General features: G+C 40.0%; 1 protein-coding gene across 1 annotated transcript; it reads left to right on the plus strand.

Moving 5' to 3' along the window:
- Positions 1–2,440: 2,440 nt before the first annotated feature.
- Positions 2,441–10,197, plus strand: SMIM28 (small integral membrane protein 28). Its single transcript, XM_074864786.1, has 2 exons — positions 2,441–2,551; positions 9,009–10,197. The coding sequence occupies exons 1-2, from the start codon at positions 2,441–2,443 to the stop codon at positions 9,405–9,407; spliced, it is 510 nt and encodes a 169-aa protein (XP_074720887.1). The 3' UTR covers positions 9,408–10,197.
- The last annotated feature ends 8,476 nt before the right edge of the window (positions 10,198–18,673 follow it).

The raw sequence follows: 18,673 nt of genomic DNA on the forward strand, positions 1-18,673 counted from the left end.
AATCTGCAACACATTTGTCATCACAAATTCAGTCTCAAGTGGTACTGTTTGAGTTCTGCACGAGAGCAGATCTTCTCTACAAAGGCAGTATGTCAAATGGGTGTCCGACCACTGGCAGTAGAAAGGCTGTATCCCCATTACTCTCACTAATCTTCCTGCTGGGACCACTGATTATATAAAAAGCCATAAAGACAATCATTATTTTATATTCTAATTACCTGCATGACAAAGGCCATCACATTTCCCCAAATTCCCATTTGGCCTCAGCTCTACTAAGTTAAATCATTCTTAAATATTTTTCAGAGGTCAAGAATTCAAAGCAGCACTTTGTAAATCAGGTCAGTGAGTCTTAAAAGTGTACAGCTTATTTTTTGGCTAAAATTCACCTAACCAGAATCCAAGGATGCCAAGCAGGGTGTTTATACTGCAAGTAGATGTAATTTTTTACTTCTCCTCATTATTCATGACACAGTCCCAAAGCAAATTTACAGCAAGCTTTTAAAAATAGCATTAATAATCTTAGAAGCTGTATTAAGACCCTAATTAAGATAGTATATGAATGTTTCCTGCTTGCAAGTGAGATGACAGATTTAAGCTACACAGTCACAAGACTCCTTAAGGAATTTATTTTCTTAACACCAGTTTGGGAAAGATGGTTGTCATTCTTCCTTCCATACAAGGTGTCGAGTCATCAAGTCAGAAGTATTTCGCTTTCTTGGTGTGACCTGTTAAGACACAGTTAGGACCCGGTTTCTCAGGGGACGTTCTGATGCACAGCATATCTCCTGTGGACTCTGGTTGCAGCTGCAAGCGGTCACCACCTCTAAAAGTGCTTTCCAAGATGACAAGTGAGGCACTGAGGAAAGGACGTGTCTTCTCACAAGAGTGCAAAGGCTTTGGTGAGGTGTATTTTTTAGCTTCACGCAGGACCTCCTCAGCAGAATCAAGAGCAGGGTCTGGTTTCTGATAAATGTTGTAGCTGCTTCAGCACCAAGACCAACCCTTCATTCAATATTGTTGCTCCCCATCCATGGCTCACCTGGCAACTTTGGTAACAAAATGGGAGAGATTTATCAAACAATCATTTCCCCTCTTTCCCACAGCCCAGGTTCACCTGCAGCGTAAATCCCTCCTGCAAGCTGCAGTCGCAGGGATCACAGCCAGGCTTGGAACAGGCACTTCCAGAGTCCTTTTGTTAGAAACATCAAGTTCTGGCGCTTCTGAGCACTGTTGTTGGGGCTGCAAGAGTTCAGCCTGCTGCCAATTAGGCCTGCAATTTTCTGGGAGCCATAAGCTCAAAAGAGCAGCTGACAAAAGGAAGTCTAAGCAAGAAATAAGAGATTACAATTCTGACCCCAATGTTGTATCATCAGTCCCAAACACAACTTTTGCTTGAACAGGTTAGCCTTGAGAAACCATACAAAATACACCACAGTTGAATGGGATATTACCAATAGCCTCTCCCTCTGCTCACAATAAGGCAGAAAAAGACACCTCCAACTTTTCAGTAAGAGTTAAACCTTGATTCACCTTTTAACTTAGATTAAATATTCCTCCCTTCCGAGGTTAACACACATCAGTGAAATATTTTCTTTTGCTGGATAAACAGCACAAAGGCTTCTCTCTGGAAACAATTGCCATTTAACAACGTATATCCTAGAAAGCTGTAAATGAGTCCTCATTTAACTGAACTGACAACTCATTATTACTGAAAGCAATCATATACTCTCAGTGACCAAAGCTTTCCTGGCAGAGCTCTCTCTCTGGATTTATCATTAACATCTACATCCTAGTGCTGCTAAATAATTCAGCACAGCATTTAGCCTTGTGTCCTTGCCTCTCTACCCAGAAACCGCTCTTACTATTTACTGTATGTTCCAGCAACAGGGAGGAAAAACCTGTCTGGATCATGGTTCCTCCTCGCGTCGCGTAACTGAGGGGGAATCTTCGCTCTCGACATAGAAGTGTGGGTTTTATTTATTTTATTTTGTTGGAAAAAGTGTTTATTAGATACCTAAATATAGAGCGTTATTTATCCACACAGAGTCATGACCATGTGGGCTCAGATTCACATGCAAATTCCCCTTTTAATAATCCTAATGCAGGGAGTGCTCCAATCAGAGCACTATCAGCCCCAGCTCCGGATACCTGATGCCAGCTTTGCTGGTAATGTAGGCCACCGAAGCAAATCCAGAGAGATTGAGTTGGAAGTGGAGAGAGGCTCTGAGATCTATTTGCTTGGCTTCCTGATGACGGGGGGGGGTGGGGGGTGGGGGGTGTCTAACTTCTTTTTTTCTTTTCCACTGTAAACGGGATATCATTTAAGAGGGATCATTAGCTGAGAGCAGCCCAGCTGGGTCAAGGCTGGGAGGCGGGGATGCAGTTGCAAGCAGCGAAGCAAGGTGGAGGCACGAAGACAGAAGATCAGGTTAATGAAAGCATGAGGTGGCTCTCGGGCAGCAGCTGGAGAAAATTTGGACACGCTGACAGAGGAAACTATGACTGGCTAAATAGTGAACCAGGTGGGCCACTTCTGGAAACAGAGCTTCAGGTCTGTACCCCTCTGCTCCTCTCTGTGGCGTGTCCTTTGACTTTGCATGCGTCTATGTCTGTGTAATGCCTCAGTGTATAACACAGAGTAAATACCTGGGTACTGAAATGTATCAAAGCAGTACTGCTCAATTACATAGGAGTCAGACCATTTATTTATTGCTGTTTTAAACACATTTGTGGGGAAAGAAAAACATTAGATGGAAAAAAAAATATCTTTCTGGAGCGGCAGGTAAAGAAGTTTAATTATTTCTTTTAAGCATAATGCATTCTGCTATTCTCTGATTTCCTTTCTTTTAAATGCATGGTTTTTCTTTGGATCTGGTCCCACGAAGCCTTTCTGCAGATGTTAAGAGTCACTAGCAGTCAGCAATGAACTCTTGTTCCCTAAGCTGCGCGCTGATTACTTCTGTGAGAGAGGATCACATGCAGGCAAGTGGGGGGAGGGAAGTAGCCCTCGGAAGATGAAAACACAGACTGCCTTTCTGGCTTTGTCTGGGAGACAGCAAAAGGGTCTCTCTGATCGGAAATAATAATTTAAGGAGCACATATATCACCAGTAAACATCCAAGTCAAGTAGCATTTGCAAATGAACTGTCCATGCTACTTAGCTATCAAGTGTATTGTGGTAAAATAGAAGGGGGTAGGAGTGAGGGATCAAAACAGGAGAAAAAGTGGTTTTCAAATGCTTCTGCAATTTTAACAAAGTCTACCTCATCAGTAACATTGCCAGAGTTAGAATGGCAATGGCAATGTCTTCACACCTTGACATTGGTTTTGTCCAACAGTGAGAAACAAACAGCATCACCAGAGTCACATTCTAACAACTATCTGAAAATTCATTATAAAGCTAAGCGCATTTAAAAATTATGTGTCATAATTAATGTACACAGAAACACATCAAAATGTTTTTCTATTTCTCAGAGTTATATGGTTTTGCTCTTTACAAGCTATAATGAATCAGTTTTAAGAAGTAGGATGGAGCTTAGAAAAGCACCTATGCATGGACCACAGCCTCATGACTTCAAAGCAGACTTTGTTCCAAATCCACTTAAAACATTTCAGAAGTATCGGTTTACTGATTCAGCTTCAAAAGATATTAGTATAAATATGGGCTATATTAATAAAAATAATTTTAATAAAGTTCTAAGTACCCTAGCAAATCATTAACAGCATAATAAATCCTAGCACCAATCAAACAATCACTTCAGCGGGAATTTAAGCCAGCCAAATAAACTTTCATTTTTCTATCCTTACACAAAAGCTTCTTTTAAACTCATGTTTGGCCTTATTAGGTTATTCCCTTCAAAGCCAGGTACTAGGCTTCTTTCATCTAGACAAAGAGTTCAATTCTAAACCCATTCCATTACTCGTTGTGGAAATGCCACACAAGTAGGCTGTACTCTGCACTTTATTGCTTTACCACAGGCACGAGTAAAAGCTCATCTAAACCAATATGGGTCACGTAATCTGTAAGCTGGCAACCATACATGCTCAGCACGTTAAAAAAACGTAGGCAGACAGATTACTAATGAAAGGCTTTACTACTAGTCTGTGCTCAGTGTTTGGGAAAACTGACCCTCTGTTTTAGTCCCTACAAAGATATAAATGAAAGGAAGAGAATAAACATGAACCTAAAATGGCCAAATCAACCTACTAAAAATCAGTTCTGGGAAAACAGAGGACTTTTTTTACCCCCATGCCCTTTTCTGCCTATGTCTTCATAAAGGATAATTTCCCTATATTTACGTGTCTGTAACTTTTGTCATGCTGGAAGTCAGAGCCTTATTTTTGTCAGTTACTAATGCGACAGTAGCTTCTTGTGATAACACAGACAGAGCATACGCTGACCTGTTACTTACACTTTGCTTACACTTTCAATTACTGAAGATTGTTTCATTTCTAGATTATTTTATTTTCCAGTTCTAGCAGCTATTTCTGATACCTATACACACTGGTTCCTTTTCTAGTTTTAGAGCTTCAGTTTTAGAAGTTAGTTTTAGTTCAGTTTAGAACTTTAGTTTTAGTTTAGAACTTCAGAGCAAATGTTTATTTTTTTCTAAGTGACCTTTGTTTCATTTTATTAAAATTATTTCTGTTTTTAGTATAATTTTTTTAATGGCTATAAGATTTTCCAAAAGTCTTTATGTCAAGATTTTTGCAACATTCTTCAGTAGCCCCTTAGCCATTCATCCCAGAAGTGGACACAAAACCACAACAGAAAAACAGGGACTAATACTGCTCAATTGTCTCCCAATACATTTGATATATATATGGATATACCTAAAGGAAGTTAATCAGCCTTTTGAACTCCATCTCAATGTACAATCAGTCCATGTAAAATGTTTGGCAGGAGACAGTATCAAAATGGACATGTAACTCCCCGTGATTTATGTTTCAGGTTCTGAGCATCCGTGGGGCAGTATTAACTTGTTAAAAACCATTTCAGCTCAAATAATACTAAGTAGCCTACAGATTATTTCACCCAAACAGGAAAGCTAAGGCTTAATGTTAGCTGTGTTTAAAAACTATGGGCAGTTTGAAACACAGACTGAGGAAAACTGGCCCTTAATGTCACCTCTTATCATACAGATAAACATATTACCCAATCCTTAATCCTACCTGCTTCACACGCTATTACTTTGCAGATAGTAGTAAGACATACTTACTGTTCTTTCACAACTGCACAGGACATGGCATTCTCTTCATTACTAGCCATTGAATCTGCTACTGTCCCCACGTTTCTCAGCATACAGCTCAGGGTCTTATTTACTGCATCTTCTTCAAACAACAAATTTCTTATATCTTGTTTTGTACACATTACTGAATAGATAGCCACCGGGCACTTGTGTAGTTATTTTGAATAGAATAAGGTAGAAGAGGAGTAGTTCAGTTGGAAGGGACCTACAATGATCATCTAGTACAACTGCCCAACCGCTTCAGACCGTACAAGAGCATATGAACTGTTTCATGATTTCCTATGTCAATTTTGCCCAGATCCCTTAGTGTAATAAAGTACTCACAGGCTCAGGGCACGGCCCTTTCACCTTCAGGGACAGCAATACAGATGCAGCATCTCTACAGACCAGACCCAGGGATCTCAACCCAGGCACTCAAAGTGAGATATAACTAATGAATAATCCACAACAAACACTTCAGCTGAACTGTTTTACCCTGCCTAGAGCATTCAGTAACAGAGACAGGAATACAGCTCCCCAGGAGAGCATTCACTATCCCAAACTAGCAGGCAGTCCTCTCTTCCCCAGTTCCCTGACTCAGTCACTACATACTCTACATAGCCTGCAACGCATTACCCTAGGTACTGTGGTCTTCTTCCCTAAGCAATCTAGCTTAGGGTAGACACTTTGTACACAATAACATAATTAAAAATTACGTGCGTTGTGGATCAAATTCAGAATTCACAGATATCCAAAACACTGGCTTTTATTGAGTCTTGAGGGCTTGAATTTGCAACTTTAGAAGCAATGCTATAGGTTACTGTTACTCTTGGACAGCTTTTAAACAAAGAGTCTGCAGCCCAGTAACCACACTGACATCCAAATGAATCTAGGTTGTCCTTTTATACCTGCTTCACAGACTGTGGCCATCTGAGCTAGCTCATACTACAAATAGTTTCTCTTCTTCTGTTTTCTTACCATTAGATGCAAATTGGGCCCTCCAACAATTATATATTTTACATATTTCTGTTGATGTGTATTTCTTTGCAAGGCCCAAGACTGCTGGGTTCCAGGTAAGACATTGGAACAAAGTATGTCCTCGAGACCATTTGTTAACTCCTTCCATCAAGCTTAGTATTTCCTTCCCCTGCATCCCAGTTTGTCACTAGCCCTTTCCTTTTTCTTCTTCTGCAAAGAGAATGGGACTGCTGCAGTGAGAGAGGAGCCCCACCATTTATTCCTCAGTCTTCTCTTCTTAGTCCTATCCAATCCTACTGCCTTCACTCTCAGTTCCCTTTTGGATTTCCTCTCCACAGCTTTGCATCTTGTGCATCCTCCTCACAAGCCGAGGCTCTCCATCCACACTGCTGCACAATTCTGGTCCACACCCTTCTCCACTCTGCCCTCCCCTGACAAATCCACAGCTCCTCACATCAGGAGCATCAGTTCTCATCCTGCACTTCACCCCCACATCCAAACCCACCAGTGCCTCCCCCGTTTCCTTGCCATCCTGTGGACTCTCTGAAATCCAGTCTTTGTGTGAGGCCTTGTCTTATAACAGGACATGTCAGGCAACCATAACACTAGCCTGTGCTTCCACCAGCACACGAAGGACACATTGCCCTTGGCCATTATTTAAAATACAAATATCCTTTCAGTGAAATTTATAGGGAAGTTGCACTGAGTTTAAAGGTAAAAGAATTGGGGTTTTACATACCTTTCACTAGTCTCATGTAGGAAACACTGGCAATCTCGCCCTCTATCCTCACAAACAACCACAATAGTGTACAACTCACAGATCCTAAGAGCAACGCTTAACCTGACTGAAAGCCTGCTCCTTACAAATTAAACCCAAAACTTACACTTGGATCTTGAAAACATGCTTTTCACTGATCATGAATAATGCTGTCCAGTATAAGATCAGCTGTTCTAAATATTTATTCTAAGAGTATCAATAACATAACAGTATCAGTGAGTCTCAATATATATAGTGCACAAACATAATACGAATGCTTTTTCTTATTTTCCTGTGAAGTGTTTTATGTACCTCACAAGACACACTTAAAAAGTGTTAACAAACTTCATTTTTTTAAAAAGAGGGGATTTTTTAAAAATTTAACGTCTGCATTAGAATAATAGCTGAACAGTTTCTTCCAGCTCGGCTCTTTCCTGTAGCTCATTTAATGGTCAGGTAAGACAACAGCTTGTACTGCCAAAAACTCTTTAATAAGAAATGATCAGTAAATATGAAATAGTTCTTTAGTATGCATTTTTGTGGTAAAAGCCAGCTGGGGGAAAAAAAGGCTTAATAGCTAATCCACAAAGATTTCAATGTATTTTAGAATTACTTTAATGTGTTTGGCTTCAGACCCAAAATACCTCAGGAAAAAAAAGCAGAAATCTCCCCTACACTATTCGATAAAAGTGAAAACCCATTTACTTTCTTAGGCATGGCCATGTACTAACAATTTCATAATAGGACAACAAAGCGGAGAGGTAAAAAACACCTGGTAGATAATCAGTAGAACATCAATTACAGTGTGATTTTTGTAGTGACCATGATTCTTGGAAGAATAAGCAGAGAAAGTTTTCGTAGACTAAGAAGGGGGACACTGGAGTTACTAGCCCTTTTCACAAAGCCATTGCTGCAAACAGCCTCTTTGCGTCCCTGCTTCCAAATGCTTTGAGGAAAGAACTACTCAAGTTCTCCTAGCTTGAAAAGATGTCTTTGTTCAAAATAAAGGAAATCTGATCCATTGACCTGTTTACTCTCACCATAAAAATGTGAAAAATCCATCTGATTACAGTCTTCAAAGTACTTACAAAGGGAAAGAGTTGATAATAAACAGTATTTGAGAGTCTGGGTTTTTCTCCCTCTCTAGACTACACTCTGAACGAGATCCAGTTATTAGAAGGTAGAGTTAGATAGAGTCAGACTGGAAGTAAGATATATTAAATTTTCAAAGTGAAGCTAATAACAGAAGAGCACAAGTGTTATTTTTTTTTAAAAAATAGCTTATAACTCCACAGCACAATTCAAAATCTGTGGAACAGAGGTCTTCTGTGCTACATTTTGCAGGAGATAAAGCTGACACAGCAGTCACAGCTACTATTACTCTTACACCAGAAATTATTTTTCTAGTTCTAAACAGAAGAATGATTCTTGGACAGCTGGCAGAACAAGCTCAAGAAAGAGCCCCGGTCCAGGCTGTCCTGACACACTGCATTTTATTTGGGGCTGGCCTATAAGGTTAGAACAGACCAAAGAACAGGTATTGTAGGTAGTGGGCCCTGATGAAAGGGATAGCTGTCATAATATTTGTTCTTTAAAGTAAACAGTCGAGTTTGAAACAACTATAGGTGATGGATCATTAGCCCTATTGCTCTGCCATTTGGTGTTCTACCAAGTTTTAAAAGCTTGGCCAATCTCCTGCAAAGAGGACTGGTCCAAGCGTAACAAAATCTCATACCAAAAGACATACAGTTCCAGGTTGTTGTTTTTTTCCCCCATTAGAGACAGGGATTCCTAGAAACCCACACTCATTGCAACTTCTCCATTTCTTTTGTCTCTAGCCGTTATTAGGTTTAGTGGACCAGCAAATAGAATTTGACAGTTCATGAGCCTGTGAAACCTATTGCTTGAATGCCACTAATGCAGACAAAAAGTAATTCGGAAAAGCAACTGATACATCATGGGGCAGGGGATTGAGAATGTATTTTTTCCCTCCAATTAAGAGGTCTCCAGGAATCCAACACACTACCTATTTGCTTTGATTACAGAGCAGACAGCAGACAAGTTCAACCAAAGACGACATAGAACCATTTCTGTGCATCATATTGCCTGCCACCATGATGCTCTTCCTGGCATTCCTGCTGCTCTTCCTGTACCGCCGTTGCCAGCGCCCTGCTCCACAGGGACAGGTCTTCAGCATCGACCTCCCTGAGACCCTGCCTGAGCACGATGTCTCCAATTTCCTTTCTGTGCTGCCCTGGAACAGTGAACAGAGTTTCCACTACTCCACTCTGCTCCCCGATGCCACGTTCCTCACTGTGTGTTTGCCTCCATCCTACGAGGAGGCCACCATGAAGACTTCCATGGACGAGGCTCACATTGAGCTCTCTCCAGATCCAGTGCCTCCTTACGAAGAGAGCACACTGCAATCTAGCAGCACCAAATAAACTTCCTACGGAAGCACCTTAGCTGAAGTATGCAGCCCCTCAAGGCACAAACCTGGAACTGCTATGGCCTTTAAAATTAGTGACAAGATTCCAAATGAGGCACCAAACCAATGAGTTAATGAAGGAAGAAACTTGGAGTAACAGGGAACGAGTGTCTTCACTTCATCCTAGGATTCTCTACCTTCCATTTGTGGCAAGCGTACACAAAGAGCGTAGCACCAAATCTGTCCCAGACTGGTAACACGGGTATTCCAGTTAACAAAGCATGTCATGCAAAGATTAAACTCAAGGACGGGTGGGAATCTGTCCCTCTGCAATCCCTCAGCTACAAGGAAATATAAATTATGCTATAGATTCACCAGTCAGAAAAAGGGCTTTTCGTACACACCTATTCCAGTTTAGCTTTTTCTTTTTTATGTGTTTATTTTTAACTGAGTTTCTGACAAGCCAATTCAATCCATCTGTGTGTGTTAACATCACATCATTCTGCAGTGTTCTGGAATGATCACAACAGCTCTCAGGAAAGTAAATAAATATATAAACTCTACGAAATTTCCAGCAACTGTCCCCAAAGGTTCAAACATGAACTGTGGATGTTTGTCTTATCACGGTTGAACAATGAGGACAACCAGAGAAGACCTGATCATTCTGTGTGAGGAAGACTCCAGCAGCACCACACACGAGCACACTCACACTCTTGCTGCAAGCTATTTGCCAAGGTCTGCAAGGTCCTGATGTTCCAGGCTACTGGCTTGACTTATTTTCCAATTTACAAGTCTACAACAATAGAGCTCTGTGACCTATTTGGTGCAGTGTGTAAAGGAGTTGGGAAAAAATTAATAAAATCAAATGCACAAAAAAATCTGGTCTGTATTTCAAAACAGAATTATACTCCCTTCCCCTTCATCACAAGGGCAAAGTAAATCTCATTAAAGTGCATTGGTGGCAGTGGTTCAGTTTCAAGAGGGCTTGAACATACGTATTTTCATACAATGATGTATGCTGTCTTTAATTCTTTCTTACAAGATAGCTTTTTCACTATGTTGATAGATGCTCTTGTAATGGAAGGTGGCTACTACGGATCCTGACAGCTTCAAAAGTTATGACATTTTCTTCCTTGCAGGTGTCAGCTATTCCATGACATTACATTTGTCTGTGGCTTGCCAACATAACAACTACTACATATTATTGCATGCAGTCTTGGTCTGACTCCTAAACCCAAAGGCTGTCCTGACTTGCACATTGTGATTCCAGCAACTGTCATTAAGTGTCAATATCAGTCAGTCCTACTTTGTGAACATACCACATTCCATTAAAAAAAAAAAAAAAAAAAAAAAAAGAAAACAATAATGGAAGAAGAAATTCTGTTCAGCAGAAGAAAGGCCACTTTTGAGCTGCAGGTAGTTAAAATTCATGTTATGTCAACAGTAGCACAAATCACATCACCACAGTAACCAAGTAGTCCACATCAAAACTGATGATCCCACTCATACAGTTCCCTTAAAACAAGAAAAAAATAATGCCTTTTGCAATCCAGAGATGGGATTATTTTCCTGAACTACACTTTTGAGATCGTTAACTTTTCTAGCATTCCCTTTTTGTCACTAAACTGTAATAACAGCAGCAGCAGATGTTTTGAAAAAATCCAAATTCAACCATTTTCCTTTTCAGACCATATCTGGTATTAGCTGATGCTTTTGAAAATAACTGTATTTTTACTGTCTCCTTGCATTTTGTTTACTTCCTTAATATTTGGTACATGCAGTTGTTGCCAGTTACAAAGAAAGCTGGAAAAATACAAGAGCCCCAAACAACATGTGCTACCTAATCAGAGAGGTACAAAGGTTTGAGGTTCAAAGATAAACTACTTCTGCCTCTGGTGTCTGTATATTCCACTAACTTCAGCAGAACTGTACAGGTATGCTTGAAAATTCAGCTGTCATTATACTGAATTGATTATATTTTGCCTTAGAAGATATGCTGTCTTCTGAAATGAGTTACACTGTTCTTCAGCACAATTTCTTGTTTACCCTTACCAGAGTAGCACCTGAAACCCAACCCCTGGGCTCATAACTCTAAACTGCTCTCCAATTACCTTAGTTACAATTAAGATGACTTCTTGACTGATACCGCTTGTGACCAAGACTGATATACTTCTAGAACTAGTCAAGAACTGCTATTTGTCTCCAAGAATGCAGAGTGATTGTCTCTCACATAGTATTTGTCGGATAACTCAAATCCTGCCTTAGACAAATAGTTTCTGTTTGTTTACATTACTAGAGAAAGTCCAGCAAAAGAAAAAGTTTCTCATGCAAACATACTGAAATTAATCTCAATTGCCTAGAAGCTACCTCTGATCATATCAGCCTGTGGTGACACACATGTCAGTAACCACAGTGTTACTGGTATTAGTGCTACTGGTTATGGAGCAGCTATCGGGTCCTCGGGGCAAACACCTTCCACACCCGAGAAGAGAGCTCAAGATCTTAAAGGAACTTGTGTCTGGCAGTACAGCAGTCATAAGTGTAGAGGAAAAATCTTTAATTTTCTCAGCCCTGCTACTCTGAAAGGTCAAGGTTTAGAGCACATCATCTAAAAGAAAGGTGTTGGAGTTGAGGCTGTAGACAAGAAGACTGAGGAGAGACATTAAGTTTTCAAATACATAAAAGGTAACTGCAAACAAAGTCAAATAAACATATTTTGTGTCTGCAGCAATCCGAACTGGTACTAGTGAGTTTAAAGTGCAGCAAGATTAAGTCAGAAAATAGATTTCTAAAAGTGAAGTGCAGTCTGAAAGTACAGTGAAGCACTGGCAGCTGGACACAGTAAGAAGTTAGACAAACATCTGTCAGGAGTGATGAAGAATCCTAGTTGAAGCAAGGAATGGATTAGATGTCTTCTCTGGGTCCTTTCCTGTTCTGATGCCCTAAAGATATATCAAAGTAAATTTTATTCATAATTTCCAAATTTTGTATGAAATCAGATGTTTGTTTCTTTGAAAACCTGATACTACAAAATTTCATGTGCATCCAGACTGTAACCCTGGCATTGTACTTTATAACCACAAGGTCCTTTTATACGTTCTTCTTTTTGTTAAAATCTGATTAAGATTAGGATTTATTAAATATTAATGTCTGCTAATACACATGCAAAGTCTTACAAGTTGTGAATTCACCGTGTTGTGAAGGGTAATTGTATTTCAGTTTTCCATTAAGAAAACACTAACAACCATGATGAGATTAATTACCCTTTGTTTATACTTAGTAGGAAACTATGGACCAATACAAGCCCCCTCTTATTAAGGAAGCTTTCAGAGGCTTAAAGAGCAATCTCTGTGCTTGTCCTCTCTGTAAGAGCTGCCAGAGTCCCTTACTGACACGGATCCATTACTCTGTAGACTAAGATACACATACATCTCTTACACATGCAAGTTTCTTGCCCAAAAGACATTTAAAGAAAAACAACACAGGCAGTTTATACAAAATGGTTCTACTAAATATCCATGGAAAGTATGCAGTACATATGTCCAGTAATAATCCAGTGGTTTAATATTAGTAGAATATCCTGTCTCTCTTCTTTTACCTGAAGGAAGAAAAGATGACATAGCTCTTTGCAACCACAGTAGGAGCTCAGAAAGCTAACATCTTGGAAAAAAATTATTCATGCTTGTACATGGATTAAACATCTGACACCTAATCTTTGCTGAGCTGAAAACTAACTTGTGACTCACTGGTTTGTATTTGCCAATGATAAAATGTGTTTTCAAAAACAGGATGGTCACTGCTTGGTCTTAGGAAGTAACCAGCTTCCACCTTTGGTCTAGGAAAGGAAGAAGAAGCATTTCAGTGCACGCATTTCTCTGAAGAGAGATGCTCATTTATAACAAATATCTTGACTAGAAATTTAGATCCCAGCTTCACTGAAGTGGAATAATGTCTTTATGATAGTTCAGTAATATCACAGTGGCCAAGAAAGAACCGTCCCCAAAATAAAACATTTGGCTTAATCTTTGCTTACAAGGATTTTACCTGGGTCCCTATGCCAACAAAGCCTTCAAGTGCAGACACACAACTACTTTTGCCAGTACAAACTCCACTAGTATGAACTATATATGCTCTAATAGAAAAAAACTCTTACAAATGTAAGTTTTATCATATGGGAAGTTGAGTCAGTCGTCTTATTCTGGCTCAGAGTGGTTTGGTTTTTTTTTTTTTTTTTTTTACAAACATCTAGAGAAGGAAAATTGCACAAAAACACCAAATAGGAATGAGCTGAATGCTTATGGCAAATAAATTGTTCACTGACTCCTCTCTCAAAAACTGTCCATAAGTGAAACAGGCATTTTTAAATCACAGAATTTATTAATTTCCATCTAATTGTTAGTAAATAATCATGTTATGTCATGACTTTTGTTACACAGTAGTTCTTTTCATCGTTTGGATATCCAGGTCTCCTGCAGAACTGGAAAGGCATGTGAGTGTGGAGCGTAAGGGAGGTGTCCGCTGTAATAAGCACATCATACTGCTCTCAAAGGCATAGCTAGCAATGGTACAGCTAATAAATCAATGCCACAGAAGCATAGATGTCAATCAAGACAGCAAAAATTTATTGAAAACTCTTGTTAAAAGCTCTTGTATACTTGACTAGGCTGATAGTGTAAATGTACATTTGTACTTTCACAAGCTGTCCATTAAGAAGTTAAGTAAAAAAAAATCCCAATGTCTTTCACATTTGTGGAGGGTGTGAAAGAATCAAACTCATCTATGACTTTGGTTCCATCAGTAGTTTTACTTCTGACCATTCACAAAAATGTCTAAGAAATTTTATTGTCAGGAAGTAAGTATAAGGAAGAAGTAGCAATCAAGACTTTAGTACTCAGAATTTCAAACAATTCATGCCATTAATATCATGTTATTTTCTCCAGCTCCTTCCATATTCATTAATTGCTACAAAGTCAGGATGTGGGGTTTTTTTTTCTTGAATGTTTATCTTGCAACTTTTCAGACATTTCCATCTGTGACAAAATAAATACTTCGAAGCAGAAGATCATGTACAGGCAATGCTTTTCAATCATGTCAAGCCCATTCATAAGATTCAAGGTCTCACTTTTATTTTGTATGGTGTTTTTGTTTGTTGGGGTTTTTTTTCCAGGTTCAAACCAAGAGAACTGAATGCATGGTTTTTAGTTCTTTGAGGGCAAATTCCTCTAGTGGACTTCCCTGCACAGAGTGCAAGAAGTGGAGCCATATTCTTCCTGCCCTACTCCATCAAGAACACTAAAAGGAAAGGAATATACAAAAGAATGCAAATCACAATGGAAAAATAAGAAGAGAACATGCCCATCCAGAAATAAGCCTCTTAGAAACTTGCTTTCCCCTCCCTTACTTCCCTTTCTTCACTCTCTCTCCTTTAGTTTAGTTCTACTTTTATGCCAGCTCTATAAAAGGCAACACAGAAAGGGAAACTAACTCTATAGACTGACCCACGACTGTAGAGAGGAAAACTAAGTATCATGTGTTATGTTCTACTCATAATCTGGAATATGTTTTTCATTACAAAGTGCTTCACATGAAACCAGTTTCCACTACAGGTTAAATAGACAAATTCAAGCACATTTCTACATTTCACTGCCTGGGTAGCCAACAACAAGCCAAATTATTTAAGCAGAGCCATTAAAACTCAGTATGTGTTTCAGTTCTGTAACATTTATCCTTTCTCTTTTTCTTCCAGTCTGGAAAACATGCAGTTGACATCACTCTCAGGTATTAATATGGCCTCAAGCTTCTTCAGAAAGACTGTACATCTATGTTTTAGACAAAAAAAAAAATCAACTTGAAGGGAATTAGCTTGCTTATAAACCCTATCTTCACTTAATACTCACACCCTTTACTGGCAAGTACAGTTTTCCTCTCCTAAGGATGCAGAAACTAAACATTTCTATAAATTGCTAGTTTCTAGTGTAAGCCATATAGCAACAAAACATTGTGGTCATCAGAAACAAGAAAATGCTGCTGTTGTATGCAATGGAAGGACAAAGGAAAAAATGAAGATCCATTACTACAACCCTTACAGTGTTTACCTCTAGCAGGAAGACCAAATCAAAGAGAGAATATGTATGGAGACAGATGAAGCACAGTCACTCCTGTCTAGCACAGTTCTGAGACCTTCACAGTGGCTCTTTTCCAAAACATTACCAGAAATCATCAGCTGGAGAAGGAGCACAGCACTACACGAGCATCTAGCATGGGTCCCTGACCCAAGACTTGTGAGACAGTCCTTATGCATTGACATCAATAGGTCACACTCCACCATGAGGTCCTGCACATCTGCCGTGATTCTGTGCTCCCCTTCAGCAGCCCCGGTCCCACCACGTACAACAGCAGCAAGTTAACACACTGGTAACATCTAGACCTGTGTGCCAGTGGTTATGGTAGACTTTCTATAAACCAGGCACTGAGTAGATTTATGCTTTGCACGTCATCCTCTAAATCAGAGGGCTTATTTTCTAATCTATTCTTTTTTATCTATCTTATACATACCTTATTTTAAATATAACATCTAATAGAGATTTTAGAGATAACAGGCAAGGTATACTGTAAGCATGAAGTATGCCTGGATACTGTATCCAAGAGCTCCACATGAACAGCTTGCTCTCTTTAGCTAACATCACCTCAAAAAATTATCACCTCCTAGACCTATGAAGTAATACAAACATTTTGGCAGCTATCTGTACTCCTTCCAAGCACCTGCCACCAACCAGCTAACCACACAGTAGTTGTCATTTATGATTTGATTTGTCCAGTTTTATCTACTACCAGATTTTCAGTTTTACCTGGGACTGTTATGAAGTATTTACACCAAGTGTATTGATTTCCAATAAATACAATTTTCTAGCTTTGTTAGAAGATAAAGACTATTGGTAGAATGGCTTGTCTTTAGAGTCATTATACCCATTTTGAAAAGCTGAAAGCACTTTTCTGCAGTAATGACGTCCTGCTTTCCTGGCACAAATTGTTCTGTGCACATCTTCCAGTCCCCAGAAGAGGAGAGCACCCTGCTTGCATGAGGTAGCTTGCCATCATGTTTAACAGTGCAGACACCGAGATTAAATTCCCACTTTCCTGAAGACTCAGCCTGTTTGGGGAAATTGGACATCACCAGACCCAACAGCTACTCCAAAGGAGAGGTTGGATTTCATTGCTGTTGAGCCTTAGGGAATTTTCAGTAATTCCTGCACTCTTGTTCTCCCAATGTTATACCAGTCCTTTTAAAAGTTGTATGACTTTGTTTAGTAATTTTCATAAATTACTGTAATAGGACCCAACAACACTAACTAATCCAACTGGTATTTTTCCAGTTAACACAGTTTTGAACCAAAAACTTTGACAAAATATATATGTTGCCTGTATCTTTACAGAACCCCTGACAAGCCAGAGCCTGCTCAGGGGCAGACCCTGCACGAAAAAAACACTGCCTGCACCGGAGGTTTAAATACACCTTAGCTGACAAGCAGGAATTTTATTTGAGAGCAGCTGTACACCAGGGGAGAGCAAGGGGAATCGGGCTGGATGATGCCATTCAGGCCAGCATGGCGAGGAGGGTGCCGAGCAGAAGCAGTGGTGCCCAGCGGTCAAGGGGGGGAGCACAGAAGCCGGGAGCAATGGCAAAAGGGTGGGAAGACATGTTCAAGACGGTGGTGTAGGGCTGGCAGCTGCCGTCTTCACATCTCCATCCCCCTAATTAAGCTTCTTAATGCACTTTCTCAGTCCCCAATAGCCTCACTCCCACTTTGTGACAGTTGCAGCGAAGGTCCCTTTCCTCTCATGCGTACCCTGAGCAGCAGAGCAACTGCCAGCAGCTAAATAATGACTGGCACTTTGGGCTGATGCATGATCAACTGTCCTTAACAGCACAAGGACTTCCACTCCCTTTTAAATGTGGCTTCCAACTGAGGCCATTGGAAGGTATTTTCCTGTGTGCTTCAAGGTCCTGGAAATGAGAGCAAACTGTCAAAGCCACTCAGGAGCTCCAGGGCTGCCACACAGGAGCGCTGGACCAAGCAGCAGCTTCGTCCAAAAACCCAAGTGACAGTTCAATAGCACTATATTGAATTATTAAGTGGCTGATAAATCAGCATAGTTGTAAATATTAATACCAGATATTTTGCTCTGAGTAGACTAGACTTACTAATTTTTGTCTTGGTTTCCCTCAGTAAGCGCTCCGCACAGAGAGGACAGAGGGCCTCCAAGTCCCGTCAGTGTTTGCTCCCACATTCCCTGCCCACATGCCTTCCTTGGGGCTGTCTGTGACCAGCAGGCACCCTAACAAGTTAACGGCATGAGGAGGTACAAGGCCTTACAGACAGGAAAAGGTGAGTAATGTATACACAGTAGGACCGGGAGTGCTTTTCCCAACACCAAGGGGAGAGCTTGGACACCCCAACAGTTTCCTAGAAAGGGTCACCAAGTACCTGCTGAATCCCAAAGTTTGCTGCACAGCCACAAGGATCAATCAGCACCGATTTTCATTTTCTTAATTCACTAAACACAAAACTGCAACAGTCCAGAAGCAGATTTACAGGTCTAGCTTTAGAGGGGGCTAGGAGTCTATCTTGCAGAGAGTCTGGTAATTAGCAAAGAAAGGTAACACCTACTGTTGTCCAATTTTAATCCACAGCCTCCATACAGGGCACCCTTAATCTAGCTGTTGGTTTAATCAAGGGCACAGAAGCTGGTGGGTAGCAGTAGTCCTTTCAGCAGTTAGCTTAAGGACAAGAACAAGAAGTGGTGACTTTAAAGCCATGCCCTGCTCTCCAGAAGCAGCATTTAACACAGCTCCTTCTAAATCTACTTTCCAATTTCTTCCTCTTGAAGGCCTTGAAGTATTACATCCTCTAGTTACAGTGCTCATACCACTCAAAAAGTTATAACTTCAGATTAAATGCAATTTATACTGAAGAACAAACATCAATAGGACAATTCCTATACTATTTAAAGCACCTTGAACATTTGATCCACATTAAAACTACTTGATTACAACCATTTTGAGAGGATTTCTATGGCTGTTTTTCTTTCTGTCTTTCTTCAGCTTTGTTGTAGCTCCCTGAACAAGAAATTTTCCCTGACACAGTATTAGGAAAGCAATGACCCTTCCAACAGAAGTGATGACTTCTGTTCTGGGTCACAGTTAATAAAACAGCATCAAATATTGTAATGTAACTCAACACTCTGCACTTAAAAATACCTGTAATAAACAGTGCCTGATAA

The sequence above is a fragment of the Strix uralensis genome, chromosome 3, assembly GCF_047716275.1.
Source record: "Strix uralensis isolate ZFMK-TIS-50842 chromosome 3, bStrUra1, whole genome shotgun sequence".
Taxonomy (NCBI): Eukaryota; Metazoa; Chordata; class Aves; order Strigiformes; family Strigidae; genus Strix; species Strix uralensis.

What these genes read in the sequence shown, in the direction of transcription:
- SMIM28 (XM_074864786.1), top strand. Translation starts at nt 2,441, where the DNA reads ATGAGGTGGCTCTCGGGCAGCAGCTGGAGAAAATTTGGACACGCTGAC. An exon ending in TTCTGGAAACAGAGCTTCAG is followed by an intron (nt 2,552 to 9,008) that starts GTCTGTACCCCT and finishes CTTTGATTACAG; the next exon opens with AGCAGACAGCAGACAAGTTC.